A 19,509-nucleotide genomic window follows, 5' to 3' on the forward strand; every position below is an offset into this window, starting at 1 on the left:
AAGTTTTTTTTCTGTGTTCATTGGCTATTTATATTTTCTCTCATTTATATTTTTTCTTGTGAGTTACCTATTCACGTTCTTTGTCTAGATCCCAGGGTATTCCCAGCCTTATGCTTGACTTTCCTGCCAGGGAGCCATCAGGATAATAGGACATTGTCCCTAAATGGGGGAACTCAGCACATCCTGGGGGGAGAGAGTTGAAGACTGGATGAAACACTTTTCTCACTGTACAAATAGCTATTTAAGTGGCTACACGAGGCTTGAGGTGCTAGAGGCTAAGGGCACTGAGACAGGTGGGTAGCAGAGGCCAGCAGTGCCCACAGTAATGTTGTCTCTTGCTTTTCCTGTACAGAGTTTTGCCGGATTGACAAGCCCCTGTGCCACAGTGAGGATGAGAAGCTCAGCTTTGACGCAGTCCGCAGCATCCACAAGCTGATGGACGACGATGCCAATGGTGACGTGGATGTGGAAGAAAGCGATGAGGTGAGCTCTCTCCCCCTGCCATGGCTCCCTTCTCTTCCTGTTTGGACAGTCCCTGAAGGCTGCCTAGACACTCTTCCCTTTGGAGAGATGTTCTTGGTATTGGCTTGTTCTCTAGGAGCTCCTTCCTGTCAAAGGGAGTGATTCTCAGCAGAACAGCCCTGTAGGAGCCAGCCTGTCCGAGTGCAGGCCTGCTGTCTGTATGCCTGGACCGGCTCCCATCTGCCTACTGGCTAGAAGTACAACACTGACTGAGCTGTGCTGTTTGAGAGGGAGAGAGAGTCCCGAGGTCGGTCTCTATAGTTCCCCTGAACCCATACTGTAATCCTGCTGCAGATGGAGGGCATCAGTCTGTACTTGCTATGTACTCAGCCCTGTGTTGGCATGTAGGAGAGACATCAAAACAGTCATTATCTTGCCCTTTGGGAGTTTATAGTCTGTTCAGGAGGAAGAAACACATGTTCCTAGAAAGATTATTCTGAATTCCAGGTTGAGGTTGCTGGGAGCTGGTTGAGTGGTCCAGATAATAGGAGCGAGAGGAAACTCTAGATGGAAAAAGCTCTGTTATTGTTTCACCTTTTGGCATTAATACAGTTCCAATTACACAGAGCCCAGAGTGCAAAGTCATCATGTGTGGAAAGATTGAAAGGTTTTAGTTGATTTCAAGCTCAACGTGGGCCAGCAGTTTGGTGAAGCTGCCAAGTTATGCCAAATCTTTAATAGTGATATGGTGTATGTCATGAGGAAAAGGTAAGCCTAGTTTTGAGTTCAGTGTTGGATCTCACATTGTCAAAGGTATTTGGAACAGTGCGAGCCTCTACAGAAAAGGGTGACCTGAATGCTGAAGGGTATGGACACTATGAAATGGAGAGCATTCAGTAGAACTTAGTATTTATAGGTATTTATTATGTATGTGCCAGGCACTGTTGTAGATATGGGGATGTGGCAGTAAATAGGACACAGACATCTGTCCTCCTATCATTTACAGTCTAGTGAAGAAACTTGAGCCTGGAAAAGAACAGATCCGGGTAATATAATTTGTATCTCACATACATTAGAAGTGGAGGAATTAGATTTTTAAATAACGACGGTGATGGCGATGAAAACTGCAGCACCAGCTCTCCTTCATTGGATTCTTATTCTATGCCAGGCATGGTGTTAAGCTCATGGTGTTAAGGTAGTTACTCTTTTACCTTTCATAACAGCCTTTTGAAGTTGGTATTATTGTCAAGGACTGGAGCCTTGGAAAGGTGAAGCATTTTGTTCAAGGAAACATTGGATATGAGCACAGATCTGATTTCAAAGCTTGTGCTATTAAGTACTGCTATATTGTTTCTCTTAAACTAAAGGCAGGACCAGGACCAATGTGGGAAAAGTAAAATATGGCCATATTCTTCTAGAATGAAGAATCGTCTAACAGTGCCATCTTGTCTTAGGAGAGGCTTCCTTGGTAGGTACGTAGTAAACTCCCCGTCACGGAAGATGGGCAAGTAGAATACAGCGCTCTATTGATTGGTTAGCAGAGGGGATCCTCGCATTAGGTTGAACTGGGTAATGTCTAAGTAATTTATAAGAGGAGAAAAATAGACTTCCTGGAGCAGAAGCAGACATTTGGGTGGAGTGGAAGGGGTGGGGCTGCCTGAGTGGTAAGTAGGGAGCCAGTGTGAACACAGATGTGGCGGGGGGGAGCTCTGACTAGAGCAGGGTGGGTGGGTTTGGTTGGATGGAGTGACTATGGTGGAGGACTGAAGGACAAAAACCTGGAAAGGAAAGTGGGGCCCAGGCGACTAGGCTGAGAGATGAGTACTTATTGAACCTGGCAATTGTAGGTTCTTGAGCAAGGACAACAGGCGTGATGAAAGTTTTGGTCGCATCTTGAAGTGACACTGGCCCTCAAAGGATCCAGATTTTATTTGTCCACGATGGGAAAAGGACCATGTTCCTGGACGCAAATGAAGACTAGAGGTTTCCCTCTCTCAGAGGGCCTGGCCACAGGACTGGGGGATAGGTGGCACACCAATTAAGAAGGTGATATGATCTAAGATCCACAAATTCCTGGATATCCTTGTCACCCGCTCCTCCTTCTTTTTTCACTTTCTGCTGAATTGCTTTGTCAATGAGGGGAGGAAGAAAATGTTCTTTTTAGAGGAATGTTACCACAACAAAAAGCTCATCAGCACAAACTGTTCTAAAATAACACAAAAGCTGTCACCCTGCTCTTCTCTGTGCCAGTGGTGAGCTGTTCTTTTTCAGTGTAGCTTCTGCCTTGCCTTGGCTTCAACTTCTCTCCCGGCAGGCTCAGGCCTCTGGTGGTGAGAGGGGCCTGCCAGTCTGGGTTTTCACCATCAGTCACAAGCTACTGTCTTTGAAAGAGAAGGTAATGGTGGCAAAGTATGTGTGCTTAAGTCAGTCTAAACGTATATGAGACAACCTTGGAGTTCAGGTTCTAACTAGCATGTTGGGTGGACCGCTCAGAGCTTAGAATATTGGCTCACGGGTACTGAGCAGAGATGTGACCCTGGTTGTGCTGGCTATGATGGACCTGAGCTTTTTATGACCATTCGAAAGCACCACTGATTCCCCAAGGATTTTAGAGGAAGTCTGAAGGGATATCTTCAGGCTTCATTTGTTCAGCCTCATATCAGCAAGCTTTCCAGGTGACTGAACTATATAACCTCAGTTCTGGATCTTGTAAAATTTTAGCCATTTTTGAAATAAGTCTTTCTTTTTATAGATTATTGTGAACAGAGTGTTAACTTTCTTTGGATCATTCAGAACATGTCATCAGGCCTCTTCTATAACTACCCCAGGGCTTAGATTCCTATATGCATTGTTGTGATTTCTTCTTATAATTTCCCTGTCTCTTCTTTGATTCATCCCCATTTCTAATTTCTGTTTACTTCTCTGTGAGCTATGAAATTAGACGTATGGTAAACTGAGACTCAGCAGGCATTTTATAGGAAATATGTAATCATTGGCATGTGGGGCAGCCAGTTTGGCTGCTCCAGTACTGTCTTTGTTTTCTTCTGTCCTAGTTAGTGTAGCTATGGATTGTGGGCCCTTCAGATGAGCAAGGTGGCATTATTGGTGATGGTGCCCTTCTTGGCAAGGCTGGGAGGGAGTTCTACCAAGCCAACAGCATGGAAATTCATGACCTGTGTTCTACTGAGACTTCTGGTGGGGACACTGCCTGTGGGCAATGGATTTGCTACAGTGGGATGGTCCTGTCAGGTTGTTCTGACAGTCTGAGGTGGACAGACAGAGGCTGTCCAAACCTGCTGTCCCTTCATGAGCACTGGGTGTTGTATGTAAGCGATAAACCACAGTAATCTACCCCAAAAACCAAGAGCACTTTACACACTGTGTGTTAGCCAATTTGATAATAAGTTATATTAAAACAAACAAACAAACAAACAAACAAACAAACAAACAAAACCATTGTCCCTTCAACTGGATCCCTACAAGGAAAATCAAGGGCATTTATCCAGCCATTAAACAAGTTTTTGTTGAATACCTGTTGTAGGAGTATGGATTCTGTAACAAACAAAATGGATACGATTTTAGCTTTTATAGAGCTTGCATTCTAGTGGTCTGTATGTCACAGGCAATTAAATGAGAAGTAAAATTCTGAAATTAGGAAGAACTGTGATTATAGTAGTTTAGTGACTTCCCCTTTAATTTTCTCAGGTAAAATGGTGGTTAATGATTCCTACCCTTGCAGGCTATTGTCAGAATTCAGGGAGAAAAGTGCTGGTAAAGTTTCCAGCACAAATAACTCCCAAACTCTACAGAAACCAAACAAGTCAACACAAAATGGGAAAAAATTTGAACAGACACTTCATCAAAGAAGATATATGGATGACAATTAAACACATGGAAAGATGCTCAATATCACTAGCCATTAGGGAAATACAAATTAAGACCATAGCATGATAGCACCACACATCCATCAGAATGTCTGAAATTAAAAAATGGACAACACCAAGTGCCAGGCGAGGAGGTAGAGCCACTAGAACTTTTGCTTATAGAGTTTCTTAGAAAGTTAAACACAATTCACTACATGCTCCAGCAATTCTGCTTCTCGGTATTTATCCCTATAGATAAATGAAAATTTATATTCACACTAAGACTTGTACACAAATGTTCATAGCAGCTTTATTCATAAGCGCCAAAAACTGGACACAAAGCAAATGTCCTTCAATGTGTGAATGGATAAACAAACTATGGAAAACTGCTCAGCAATTAAAAGGAATGAACTATTGATGTACACAACATAGATGGATCTCAAAGGCCTTATATTGAGGGAAAGAAAGCAGACTCAAAAAGTTAACATGCTGTATGATTCCATCTACATGACATTCTGAGAAAGTAGGGATGGGAGTTAGGCCAGTGGTTACTAGGGGTTAGGAATGTGGGGAGGGTTTCATTATCAAGGGGCAGAATGACAGAATTTTGGGGGGTAATAGAATTTTCCTGTGTCTGGGTTGTGGGACAGTTAGAAGAATCTAAATATGTTTCAAAACTCATATGACTATATACCCCTGACCTCCCCCTCCAAAGTTAATTTCATCATATGTTAGTTAAGAAAAAAGTCGCCAGCATAGTACCAGACATACAATTCAAGCTCAGTGAATGCTGAGCTTGAATGCTGAGCTTTTCCCCTTTCTGTTTCTTCTGTATTTCCCAGAAAGTTACCTGTATCTGACAGTTGTATTTTAATGTTTGTTTAACTGATGTGTTTCTCTCACCAGACTGTGAGACTTTTCAGGGCAGGGACTGGCCTTATTTGGTTATTTTGCCTTTGTTTCCCCAATGCCCAGCAGAGCCCTGTACAGAATATGTGCTTAATTTAATCATTGGGTGGAATGACTGGCTGTTATCTGGGTAGCAGCATAGTGTCTGGCTGAGAAGGGAGGCTTGAGCAAGGGTGTGATCACACATTTTGGGGCGGGGGGAGTGGATGGTTAGGTAGCAGTATGAGCCCAGGAAGCTGCAAAATCAACTTATGCTTTTGTTAGTGTCTGTGCAGTGTGGTGTAGCAGCATAGCACAGGGTTGAGAAGTGGTGCTCTGGAGCCACACAGACCTAGGTTTAAACCTGGCTCTGCCTTCAGCAGCCATGGAAACTTGAAGAAGTTACTTCATCTCCTTGAGCCTCGGTTTCTTCATTGGAAGTGGAGTGATAAGAGTAGGCATCTCATGAGTTGCTAAGATTAAATGAAATATAGCATACAGAGCACTCAGTACCATGCCTGGCATATGGAAGAGGCTCAGTAATGGTTAGTTTTTGCTATTATTATTATTGTTATTGTTTTCATCAGAAAGCACATACATTTTAACGCAGACAGGCCTGTATTCAAAACTTGGCTTTGCCACTTACTATGTGACAAAAAGGCAAGTAACTTCACCTCTCCAAGCCTCAGTTTACTCAGCTGATTGAGGAGATCTTTGCAGGGTTGTTGTAAGAATTTAATGCACGCAAAGGGCTGACGCAGGATTTCATGGTTTTTCCTCCCTCGGGGTGGTGGTACAGATAGCGAGGGCTGGCCTATATGGCAAGACTTCCAGATCAGCTCTCTGATCCCACAGCACCGGCACCACAGTGTTCAGCTCTGGGAGCCACCCCCAGCAGCTTGGCTGACTTGACTAGGACCAGAGCACCACAGGAGGCAGTTCTATGTGCGCCTGAGTAGCTGCTGTGAAGGGGGTGGGGCATGACAGAGCAGGGCCTAGCTTTTCTAGGGGCTGCAACTCCTCTAGCCGCTCCCCCTAGTCTCCTGTCTGTATGCCTGTGTGCTTTAAAAAAGGTTTATGTGAGAACTTCTCATTTCCCCCCACCCATGTGGAAGGCTAGAGGAGTTTCGAACAACAAAGCCGTATTATAGTACTGTCACCAGATCTGTTGGACTTTAGCAGGGTAGGAGTTGACTTGCTTTCCTCCTTTTTCACTGCCCCACCAAGAGGCATGCTTGGTTGTGGGAGGCTCTGTGAGTCAGGAAGGATGGAACCTCGCACCAAGTGGAATCAGGGCTGGGGGAACTCAACTTTGAGAGGAGCACCTCCACTTGCAAACCCCAGAGGCCAGCAGGAATTGGACTTGGTGGGAGGTGGTATGTAAGGAGGGAGGGAGAAGCCCTCTGTGCTTCTTGCGTATAAGCAGTGCTGTGGCCAGGCTGGGCTAATTTGAATGAGGGTGAGTAACTGAGTTATGCCCAGAAGTTATCAGCATGGTTAATAATAATTGTTTTCCCTCCTCTGCCTTTGGGCCTCATTTCCTTACATCCAGACAGCTGTAGACACCTCCAAGTGCTCTCTTGCCTCTAGTGTCCCTTTACCAGCCCGTGTTGTTCATGCTGCCAGTGGTCTTCCTAAGTTACGTTTTGGTTTCATGTGTCCTGCATGATTTTCTTTTCTTATTCCTTCGGACTATCTGTGTCTAGCACTCCATCCCTTCAAATCTGGCCTTGGTCTTTCTTAAGACTCTCTGCACCTACCTCCTACCTCTCTGGTCTGACCCTGGTCCTCACTGTCTCATAGCTGTTCCATGCTTATTGCAGGCCCCTTTCTCTGCTCAGCTAGTTCTCCCTAGCTGGAGTTAACTTCTTATATCCCTCCCTTCAACCCTTGGCCCTGTCCGTATCTGTCTTAGATGTCCTCTGGAATGCTCCAGACTCACTTTTCGTGTGTGAACTTTCCCTGGCTTTCCCACCCCCACCGATTTCTCTCATCCCCGTACCAATTCCCATAGCACACATTCTATATCAACTCAATTTAGCACGTAATTAGAATGCCTTGCTTTGTGCCCTAATGATTTTGATTGTATTATCTTACCTATAAGTTTGTCTTTTTTGCACTCTTACTGGAATTACTGAAGCACAACTCTGATCATTACTTCTCCCTTGTAAAGGGAATGCAATGGAAGAGGACCATCCTTACCACCTGTCAAGCCATGTTCCAGCTGATGGCTCGTACAGTGTCATTTAATGCTCAACCACTCTATGAGCTAGGTGTTATTAATTGTCTTTTAGAGGCCATTTAACTAGAAGAGTGGCCTGCCTTTACTTACTAAATTAGTCTTCACTATCTAAACCTGCCTGTTGGTGCTCCCACAATCTGCCTTTAGCTCTCCTAACTAGTTCACGTTACACTGCATTCCCCTACTTTATCCTGAAACCACTTCCAATATGTTCTCTCTATCCTATCACTGTGCCTTTGCTTTAGATACATTTTCATCTCAGCATCTCTCTGCCTCTCCTATTGCCTGTAAAAATTCCACTCATCCACCAAAGCCTAGATCAGGGTGTCTCAACCTCAGCATTAGTGGCATTTTGGGCTAGATGATTCTTGGTTGTAGGGAGCTATCTTGTACACTGTGGGATGTTTTGCAGCATCCCTAACCTTTATACACTAGATGTTGTAGCAAACCTCCACCATCACTCCTTACCCCAGAAGTTGTGACAACCAAAATTATCTCTACTGCCGATTGCCCTGGGGGACAGAAGTGCCCCTGGTTGAGAACTGCTGGCCTAGATTAAATGTTTTCTCCTAGAAATCTTATTGTTTCTTTATGTGGGAAGTAATTGGCATGAATCTCTCATTTGACATATCGCTCTGCTCTGTATTGTAATTAGTTGTCTGTCTGACTAGATTGTGATTGCCTTCAGGGGCAGGAACCAGGTCTTATTTATTTATCACTGTGTCTCACACAGTGCTTGGTACAGGGCCTTACACACAAAGGAGATGAGTTAAGTTTTTTTTGAAATTTGAATTTGAAAGCAGTGATCCTGTCTTATCACTGAGTGCCCCTTAAATTATTTCCTTAGGGCAGAGCTAGAGTCCAGGGTTGGCTGGCCAGTGGTAGTGGGGCAGGGTGCTTTGGATTTGTGAGTTCCTGGCCAGGATGGTGGCCGGCTCAGTGGTGGGATGTTTCTAGGAGAACTAGGGTCTAGGATACAGATATGATATTGCTTAGTGTATGATGTGTGTGTCTGACCTCTGTGACCCCTTCCTTATCTTTCTACCCTATGCTGTGAATCACATACAGAATCTGGGCGGAGGTGAAATCACTGTAGTTAAAATAATAGGGGAGACTTAGGGGCACCTGGGTGGCTCAGTCGGTTAAGCGTTCGACTTTGGCTCAGGTCATGATCTCATGGTTCGTGGGTTCGAGCCCCACGCTCTGTGCTGGCAGCTCAGCCTGGAGCCTGTTTCAGATCTGTGCCTCCCTCTCTCTCTCTGCCCCTCTCCTGCTCACACTCTGTCTTTGCCTCTCTCTCTCAAAAATAAATAAACATAAAAAAATAAATAAAATAATAGGGGAGACTTAGAGAAAAACATGTACAAAGAGGGCAGAGATGAACACAAGAAAAAAAAAGACACAGAATGCTGAAAGGCTATGTGACTGAGCAAAAGTACACACGGGCTTTGGAGCAAGAAAGATGAGGGTTTTAGGTGTACTTTCATCAACTGTGAGTTGCGTGACCTTGGAAAGTTTCTTAAATCTCTGTGAGCTTTCATTTTCTCATGGTCACATGGGGGCAGTAGTCTCTGCCTTGAAGGATTATAGCCAAGATGAAATGAAATCATGTGTAGAAAGTGCCCAGCCTGTGGTTTCGTTCACAGTGGTAGCACCACTGTGTCTTCTCCTCCTGCTACTGCTTCTGCCCACCTGGCCTGAGGTGGCTGCTTTACATATACTCCCTCATGGAATCTTTACAAGAAACCTGTGGGGCAGGTACTAATCTTTCCATATAACCAATAAGGAAACTGAGACTGAAATTAGCACATAGTTACCTGTTTTGGGGGTTATTGCAACTCAGATCTGCATCAGGCTGATGAAAATGTTCTTTTAAAAAAAAATTTTTTTTTAATGTTTATTTATTTTTGAGACAGAGACAGACAGAGCATGAATTGGGGAGGGTCAGAGAGAGAGAGAGGGAGACACAGAATCCGAAGCAGGCTCCAGGCTCTGAGCTGTCAGCACAAAGCCTGACATGGGGCTCGAACTCATGAACCGTGAGATCATGACCTGAGCCGAAGTTGGAGGCTCAACTGACTGAACCACCCAGGCACCCCTGATGAAAATGTTCTAAACTTGTGGTGAGGTTGCACACCTCTGAATATGCTAAAAACTCTTGAGTTGCCCACTAAGTTGGTATGTAAATTATATCTAAATAAAGATGTTAAAAAAATAAAATTGTCACTACAACATTTGTTGGTGTTACGGTCACCTCCCACTTGCCTTGCTATATAGCCCAACCCATAGGAACCCCTAGGACTCTATAGAATAAACACTTTGAAAACAGTGTTGATTTCTGTCTCAGTGTCCCCCACTCCTAACTTTGACAGATATGCAGAGGTGCTTCTAAGTCTGAAGTGCCATGGTTTCTGTAAGCAGAGATCCATGGTTAGCTAACTGATAGCTAGTTTGTTTATTTCTGGGTAGGTATGGATGGCTTTTGAGGATACCAGACTGAAGAGCCCTGGGACATTCTCTTTGGGAGAATCCTTCCTCTTTTTCTCTCCCCGCCTCCCCGCTTCCCTCCCTCCCATCCTCCCTTCTCCCTCCTCCTCCCTTCCCACCTCCTTCCTGTCCTCCCTTTTTCTTTTTTGTAGCTGTCACTTATGGGAAAGCTAAGATGGCAAGAAAGCTATGGGGAGAGCCCAGGTGGTAATTCCTTCTCACCCACATACCAGGAACCTGAATCAGATTCTTGGCACTTGCTATATGGAGCTTCAGGAGGGGACATGTCAGAGGCACTTGGCTAAGTAGCCCTGGTATTATTTTTCCTGGATTCACCTTGTGCTCCAGGCCTTCCTCTGACTCCCACTGCTGCTGCCATGCTGGCCCATGGGAAGCAGACCTCTCCTCTTGGTCTCTGGACCCAATCCTGAACATAGATTTCCTGGCTTCCTCTTTGAATAAGTTTGACAGCCTGGAGCTTTTGCTTCTTTTTTTTTTTTTTTAATGTTTACTATATGCAGCAAGTAGGGCAGAAAAGAAATAATTGCAAACAATTTTTCAGATAACCTCAGCATAGGTTTCTGTGTATACATTTCTGTTGCTGCAGTAATTCTTCTTTGACCTGAAGGATTGTTACAGTTTGGAGGCATCTCTCTGGTTTTTTGCCTTCCAGCTTCCTGCTGGTCTCCTGGTGCAATCACTATCTTATCTCTTTCCCTGCAGAACATTCTGACCTCCTGCCCTTAATGTAGGTAAAGCACAGTTTGAAGTCTGCTCAGGCCTTTTGGACAGAACAGAGATGAGTGATACTGTGAATGACATCATTCTTCAGGTGAAACCTGGTCCTTAGGCTAAGGGAATGACCTGTCCCCCATTTTTCCTTGTAAATACTTAATTGTAGGGCGGCTGTAGCATTCACCTACCAACCCCCACTGAGTTCAAATTCTGTGGCCTTGCTCATGCATTCAGTCCAAACTCTTGTGAGTTTTTTAGAATAAAGTATGTGGACATTGACTTCTTAAAAGTCTAAGCATAAGCTTTGGCGTCTGACCTGAATTCAAATCCAAACTTTGCAATGTAGATCTGTGAGTAATTTGGAGCCTCACTTTCCTCATCTGTAAAGTAGAGATGAAAATAAGATACTCTTTGCTATTGATAAGCCCTCAGGCTGGTGAGAGAGGCAGACATGTAAACTGGCAACAACAATAGCACGTTTTCAGGACTGTAATGGTGGTGTGCACAGGGGCTGCGGCGGGGGGGGGGGGGGGGGGGAGGGGGGGGGGAGGGGGGGGAGAAGGCTGCGGTTTGCAAGAGAAATAAGGGTGAGGTCAACTAACGTGCTGGTGTAGCAGAAGATACATTGTCAGCCAGCACTCAGGGAAGGGTACCAGTTGCTAGACAAGCTGAGCTACACATCAGAGGGAGTAGGCCTAGTTTGCAATCTGTCCCAGTGCCTTAGCCAGATACAGGATGAAGCAGCAGCTCCCCCAGATGGTACCGCTCATGTTTCCAGGAAAACCCAGACGGTTTGCTTTGACAGGGGAATTCGTTCTCACTACGCAGACTGTTGTTTTCCTTCCCCATTCTTTGTTGGTGAGTCGGCTTTGTCTGTTCTGGATTGCAATCCTGTTGATGACAGAGATTAGGTAGATTTGTAAAACTCCTCTGTGTGTGTGTCTATATATGTGTATGTGTCTTTTTGTGCCTTTGTGTTTGTTTCTTTGTATGTGTGTGTACATCATTTTATGCCTTTTTGTATTTGTGTGTGTCTTTTTGTATTTAGATGTGTCTGTGTGTATGACAAGAAGTGGAGGGAGGGGAGGGGTGCCTGGGTGGCTCCATTGGTTAAGTGTCTGACTCTCAATTTCAGCTCAGGTCGTAATCTCACACTTCCTGAGATTGAGCCCCTTGTTGGGCTGTGCGCTGACAGGTAGAAACCTGCTTGGGACTCTCTCTCTCCATCTCTCTGTCTCTGCCCCTCCCTGACCTCTCAAAATAAATAAACTAAAAAAAAAAAAAAAAAAAAAAAAGGCAGAGGGAGGGAGGAAACCAAGCTGAGGAAATAGGACTTGAGAGAAAGCCCATAAGCCAGGTCAAGGATCAAAGAGAAGGTTAGGAACAAATGGTTAGGCAACAGCACAATATGCGGGACCTGGAGATAAAAACAGAGTTAGAAGTACAATCGGGAACCCAAAGACGCTGTTAATCTAGGCTGGATCTGGACTCTGTAAAGTGGTAGGCAGAGTGCAGGGGTGGGTCATCTAGCAGCCAGAAACGGTCAAGCCAGCAGAGAGAGGACAGCCCTGCTGCAGGTATCAAGCTTCTGAATCTTCCTGTCCAAGGAGGAGTCAGCGGCTGGCTTGCAAGGCCATCAGACCTAACCGGTGTTTGTGTTTGTTTATGCAGGTCTCTCCGTGCATGTCTGTGCATGTGTACCACATCCAGTGTCCTCTGTGGCAGTAGAAACAACGGGTTTTCAGTGCGATGTCTGATCCACCTGAGGACTCATGACCCCCCATTATTTGTTCTCATGTCCTCCCCTACTGCCCCTTCTTTCTCTTTTTCTCTCTTCCTTCTCCAAGCGTATTTTGTGTCTGCTGTCTCCTGGACGCTGGAGATGCAAAGACTTTCTACCTGCAAAGAGCTCATATAACTAGTGAGGCAGAAGAACATACGTGTCCTAATAGGTGTTGTGATGAGGGATTGGTACTGCATGCTCTGGAATTTTAAGAAAAGGGAATTTAATTCATCCTAGGATTCCAGGAAATACAACCCAGAAGAGGTAATGGCTGAGTTTAATTTTGGCAGATGAATAGGAGTTAACCTGGGACAAAGGGGAGAAAGGTTTAGCAAGTGAAGGAACGTGAGTGATGTCCTTGGATCTGTGAAGTCACAGGTTTCTTTAATTCAAGCATAGAATGTCACAGTGGGACAGGGAGGGAGAGGCTGGAGATGAGTTGAAGTGGAAATGGCAGGCATTAGCCAGATTCTTAACATACTGAGGAACTTGGATTTTATCCCAAAGATGATGAACTACAAGGATTGTAAACAGAGATGGGGCTCATTCTAATTGACAGGATGTCTGGGGTGGGCTTTGCAGAGCAGGTGAAACTAGAACTTGTTTTATTTATTTATTTATTTAAAAGTTTATTTATTGACAGAGACAGCACAAGTGGGGAAGGAGCGGGGCGGGGTGGGGGGGGGGGTAGGCACAAACAGGCTTTGCGCTGCCAGTGCAGAGCCTGAGCCCGATGTGGGGCTCAAACTCATGAAACTGCAAGATCATGACCTGAGTTGAAACCGAGAGTTAGACACTTCACCTACTGGGCCACCCAGGTACCCCTTGACCTTGATTTTTAAAGATGAACAGGGCTTACTGATGAAAAGAAGGAGAAGCAGAAAAGAGGAACTTATGAGTAAAGGCAGGACGCAAAATATATGACAAGTTTGGGAGACATCAAGTAGGGAGGTGTTTAGAGAAAAGTTTCTTTGTAAGAAAGGGGCATCTTCAATGGCTGGTATGTGGCTCCAATAAGATAATGAATGTTAAGAATCCTTTGTAAACCATGGTGCTGCATGAAAATGTCACTAGTGGTGTTGTTATCCAGCTTCTTCTCTTTCCCTTCCATGCCCGGCAACGCCAGGCTCTCCCAGGTGTAGGTCAGGTAGGTGTGAACAAGGCAGTGTGGCGCAGTGTGGCGCTGACTGGGTCCTCTTTCATCTCGCCACCTGGCGTCTTGGGGAGGAGGAGGAGCTAAGATTAGAAGTCTCTGGGACTCAGAGGCCGGGTGCTGGAATGAGCCCTCCTGCCAAGGGATCTGGGTTCAAAATAGTCAAACATTTATGAAGCACCTCCTATGTATAGGCGCTGTGGGGGACTGTGCCTTACATGATCTCATTTTCTCCACATTGCCACTTTGAGGTTGTCTGCATTTTATAGGCTTATGGTGACATTGTGAATAAGTAGTAGAGATGGGATTATAGTCTGTATCTGTGAGATTTTTTCCTATTTCACTTCACAAGCCTTGTGATGTCTCTGGGTGGTGAGCAATCTCGCTGACTAGTGCAGGGTGGAAAACTCTGTGGGATCTAAGGCAGTGTGGGTTTGGGAGGATTGGAGAGAGAGTTTCTGGGCTCTATGTTGGGGATTGAGCCATAGCCCCTTCCTCCACATACAACAGTGGTTCTTGCTTTCAAGGACTGACTCTCCTCTCTGTATCTGTCTTACCTTGGTGCTTTCCACAGGTCTGATTAATCTCTGTGTCCTTGGATCCCAGCACAAGGAATGTCACAGAGTCATGCCCAGTAAATGGCTGGTTGGGCAAATGAATGAATAAATGCCTCCTTTTTTTTTTTTTTTTTTTAAGTTTATTTACTTTGAGAGTGAGAGTGCAGTGCAAGCAAGGGAGGGGCAGAGAGAGAAGGAGAGGGAGAAAATCCCAAGTAGGCTCTGCACTGTCAGCACGGATCCGAATGTGGGGTTTGAACTCACGAACCGGGAGATCATGACCTGAGCCAAAATCAAGAGTCAGATGTTTAACCTACTGAGCCACCCAGGTGCCCCATGAATAAATGCCTCTTAATAAAGGCTTCTAGAACCCCTAATGTCTTCACTACTCCCTCTGCCTTCTCTTGTGGTACTGTGATGCCCTAATAGATTTTGTTCTTAAGGACAGTTTTGTTTTTGTTTTGGTATTGTTGTTTGACACATAAGCCTAAATTCTCCCTTTTACAGTTGATTAGGAGCCAGAATGTTGTTAAAGAGGAACACGAGTTTGTCTTGCTCTTTTTTTTTTTTTTTTAAGTTCGCTCTACACCCAGTCTGGGGCTTGAACTCTTAACCCCAAGATCAAGTTGCATGCTCGACTGACTGAGCCAGCCAGGTGCCCCCATTTTACTCCTTTATATTCTCTGTTCCCAAGCCTTTCCCCCTATCCTCTCACTGCCTAAAGGTTAAGTGGGATTTAAAAGGGACACATGGTGAACACTCAACTCTTTTGTCAGGTGTTCTATTTTGGAAATGGAGTCCAGGAGGTTTTCCTGCTATTAAGTGCTTGGCTGGATGCATGTCTGAGAATCTTGGAAAGCCATGCCTAGGGATAGCAGTATGGAGAAGAGACTGAGAGAGGAATCAAAGTTGATTCTTCTTTATGGGAATTGTAAGGGAGAGAGAGTTCCTTAATACCTGAAGCTGTAATAGAGGGAGTAGGTGCTAGTCCAGGGATCAGCAAACTATGACCCCTTTCCTGTTTTTTGTACAGTCTATAAACTAACAATAGCTTTTACATTTTTAAATAGTTGGGGGGAAATCCAAAGAAGAGTTTTGTGACATGTGAAATTTACATAAATTCAAATTTCAGTGTCCATAAATATAAAGTTTTATTGGTTCAGAGCTACTCTTACTCATTTACATATTGTCTATGACTATTTTCACTCAAGAACAGAGTTGAGCAGTTGTAACAGAGATCGTATGGTCTATGAAGTCTAAAATATTTACTGCCTGGTTCTTTACAGAAAAAAAATTGCCTGGTCTCTGGTTTAACCCATCAAGTTTTTAAAAACAGATTTATTAACATATAATGCATATACCATATAATTTACCCATTTAAAGCATACAATTCAGTGGTTATGAGTATATTCATAGATATGTGCAGCCATTGCCACAGTCAATTTTAGAAACTTTTCATCACCTCAAAGAGAAACCTTCATATACTTTGGCTATTGTTCCCCTATCTTCCTATTCCTCACAGCCCTAAGCAACTACTAATCAACTTTATGTATTTATATATTTGCCTATACTGGACATTTCCTACAAATGGAATCACATAATATGTGGTCCTTTGTGACTGGCTTATTTCATTCACCTAGTGTAAGGTTTTCAAGGTTCATCCATGTTGTAGCACATGTCAGAACTCTATTCCTTTTTATGGCTGAATAATATTCTATTGTATAGGCACACTACATTTTGCTTTTTCCCTCATCAGATGATGGACATTTATTATGCTTTTACCTTTTGGTTGTTATGAAAAATGCTGCTATCAATATGTACAAGTGTTTGTGGGCATAGGTTTTTATTTCTCTTGGGTATATACCTAAGAGTGTAATTACTGGGTCATATGGTAACTTTGTGTTTACCTGTCTGAGGAACTGCCAGACTGTTTTCCAAGGTGGCTGAACCATTTTACATTCATGCCAACAATGTGTGAGCATTTTGATTTCCCCATATCCTTAGCGGCACTTGTTATTGGCTATTTTTTAATTACAGCCATCCTTGTGGATATGAAATAATGTTTATTACGGTTTTGGTTTGCATGACTAATGATGTCAAATATCTTTTCAAGTGGTTATTGACCATTTGTATATCTTCTTTGGAGAAATGTTTTATTCCTGTCCTTTGGCCATTTTTCAATTGGGCTGTTTTTCTTTTTACTATTGAGTTGTTAAAGTTCTTATATCCTAGATATATACAAGTCTCTTATCAGATACATCATTTGCAATATTTTCTCCCAGTCTGGAGGTTGACCTTTCGCTTTCTTTTTTTTTAAAAAAATGTTAATGTTTGTTTATTTTTTGAGAGAGAGAGAGAGAGAGAGAGAGAGAGCGAGAGCATGAGTGGGGGAGGGGCAGAGAGAGAGGGAGACACAGAATCCAAAGCGGGCTCCAGGCTCCGAGCTGTCTGCACAGAGCCCGACGTGGGGCTCGAACTCACCGACCTCGAGATCATGACCTGAGCATGCTCAACCAGCTGAGCCACCCAGGCGCCCCTACCTTTCACTTTCTTGATGATGATCTCTGAAGCACAGATGTTTTTCATTTTGATGATGTCCAGTTTATTTGTTTATATTTGTCAATGCTCAGGCTTTTGATGTCCTAAGAATCCATTGTCAGATCCAACATCATATTTTTCCTTGTATTTTCTTCTAAGAATTTTAAAGGCATCTGAAGCTTAACATGCCCCAAACTGGATTCTAAGTATCACCTCATCTAAAACCTACTCTACCCACAGCCTTCCTCATTTCAGTTGAAGGCAACTCCATTGTTTCAGTTGCCTGGGCCAAAAATTATCCAGCCATAATTTCTTTGACTACTTTTTTTCCTGCTCCTTTCTCCTTATTGTCTCCTTTTGATTTCCCCATTATGCATATGAGTTTAATGGTGTACCACGTTTCTCTGAGATGGTTTGTTTTTCTTCATTCTTTTTTCTCTTTGTTTTTTTGGATTATATAATCTCTTTCAATCTCTCTTCAAATTTGCCAATTCTGTCTTTTGCTGGTTCAGATCTCCTGTTGAGCCCCCTCTCCTGAAATTTTCATTTTAGTTATTGTACTTTTCAACTTCACAACATCCATTTGGTTCTCTTTTGTAGTTTATATTTATTGATATTCTTTATTTGGTGTAACATTGTCATCACACATTCCTTTAGTATTTGAACATGTTTATAATGGCTTCTTTGAAGACTTCTTCTGCTAAATCTGAAATTTGGTTGCTCTCACAGTTTTCTTTGCTTGTGTTTTTTTCTGGTGTCATACTTGCCTATTACTTTGTACGTCTCATATATTTTTGTTGGAAACTGGATGTTTCTGTGATATATTGTAGCGACTCTGGGTATTGGTCCAACCCCCTCTGGGCCTTGTCATTATTTGCTTGTTTATTTGTTTGGTGGCTGGCAAGATCATTTTAGTGGTCCATTACCACCCTCACTCCCTACTCCCCTATACTGTGTGAAGCCTCTCATGTTGCTCCTCAGAGCTTTAGATATGGCCATGGTCACCTTTGGATGACAGTGGTTTGGGTAGGGCTCTCATTGACTCTGTCTTTTTCTGGCCACATTTAGGTGTTAAGTTCCATTAGTTGTCATCTGATTACTCTGTTGTTTTCAGCAATGCTCTGGGCATAAATTTGCTCTGATCCAATCATATTGGGACTCCTCTGAAAGGATAGTTCCTGAGATAAGTGTTTGAGATTTGTTCTTACCCCAGGAGGGCTCTTCCTAGCCCTCTCCCCAGTTCCCACCAGCAAATTCTCCAGCCTACAGTTAGCTTCTATCTCTAATCATCCACCCATCTCCTCTCAAATGCCTTTTTACCACAGCTTTCACTGTGTTTGAGAATGCTCTTGGTCTTGAACTCCTTCACATTCTGTTGCAAACAAAATAATTTCCTTTGGGAAGAGGTTTGAAACTCTGTGTAAGCCTGCTCCCCACCCAGGCAAAATCTCTGAGCCATGATTCTAGAGCTGGAGGTGGGGATAATGATGTGCTTCTCTTTGAGTGATACATCGACTTTAGGAGCTGAGCGCTCAGCGGAGGTGTGGCAGTAGCTTCAGGCTGGCTTGGCTTGCCTCTCCCAGAGGATAATTGCTGTCTTATAAGCCAGGGCCCCAGCATCCTCAGTGACTCTGCATCCAAGGTGAAGTCCCTGCTTCATGAGTGGGCCTGGGTGGAAGAAGGGGGGCCCACTTCTTAGTTGGACTCACCTAGAACATAGCCTTAACAACAGGTAACTGGAGGCAGGATGAAATATGCTGATATGCCTTCTGTCAGGCAGATAGCCTTCCAGTTAGGAGCCTGGGGAACAGAGAACCCTGTTCTTGGCTGCTCTAGTCTGGAGTGGAGTTCCTGTTTTACCAATTTGGAAGTGGGGAGGGAGAGAGGGAGCAGGTGTTAATTCAGGTACTATAGACTCTCACAGTTCCTACTGAGTTTTAGTAGATGTTCTTGAGCAAATGTTTCTTCATTTGCTGTATGCTCTTAGGACTATTCCCAGAGACTTTAAACAGTGCTTTAAAAAAATAATTTTCACTGTTTCACTGGATAGTGGGTCCATGGAGCTTCTCATACTGTCAAGCCAGAAGTCCCCTCTAATTCATCAATTTTCAAAAACATGCATACCCATAATGTATTCTGTCTGGGGCTGTGTATTCATTCTCTGAAAATATGGCAGTATTGACCTCAATTAAGAAGATGATCCCTTTTCTCTGGGGAAGTATTTTTAAATTAGTGACCTATTTCTGTCCTCCTTTCATAAGACAAAGATTCCCCAGCGAGTAGTTCTTGGCTAGCTTGTATACTTTGGTCCCAAAAGTCTCCCAGTCTTTGCCATTCTGGCCAGGTACCTAGAAGGCTACAACTTGAGATGCTACCTTTAGGATTTGATCTCTGTCATGTGCCCAGTGTCATGGTCTGAGGACATCAAGGATGATGATTCCATGACAAGGACTCAAACTCAGAGGGATTCTCTGTACCTGCATATGTGTTGGGTGCTGGGTGCTGGGTGCTGCATATATAGGAGTAAAAGGAAAAGCATCGTTGCTGCCTTGAAAGAAGTTCCTCTCGTGGTAGATGTAGGTAAGAATATGTCAACAGATGAGAATACTACAGTGGGATGAGTGAATGCTGTGATGGAGTCACAGAAGAGGCAGGCTTGTTAGTTATATCCACACGTAAAGTTGCTGACATGTAATTTGGGTCTGGAGAGATGACTGGAACAACTGGGAGAAGAAAGAGAGTGTTTAGGTAAGGAAATAGCATATGCAAAGACGTTAGACTGGTGAAGAGCCTGGTAACTT

General features: G+C 43.8%; 1 protein-coding gene across 10 annotated transcripts in view; it reads left to right on the forward strand.

Annotated features, from left to right (window-relative positions):
- Positions 1 to 19,509, forward strand: part of STIM1 (stromal interaction molecule 1) — a 182,347-nt gene that overhangs the window by 100,893 nt on the left and 61,945 nt on the right. For all 10 annotated transcript variants that reach the window (XM_042958665.1, XM_042958666.1, XM_007089366.3 and 7 more), the window contains one exon: positions 353 to 483. In XM_042958665.1, the coding sequence (XP_042814599.1) occupies positions 353 to 483 (131 nt within the window). The remainder of the gene's footprint in view (positions 1 to 352; positions 484 to 19,509) is intronic.

Source organism: Panthera tigris, chromosome D1, assembly GCF_018350195.1.
Source record: "Panthera tigris isolate Pti1 chromosome D1, P.tigris_Pti1_mat1.1, whole genome shotgun sequence".
Classification (NCBI taxonomy): Eukaryota; Metazoa; Chordata; class Mammalia; order Carnivora; family Felidae; genus Panthera; species Panthera tigris.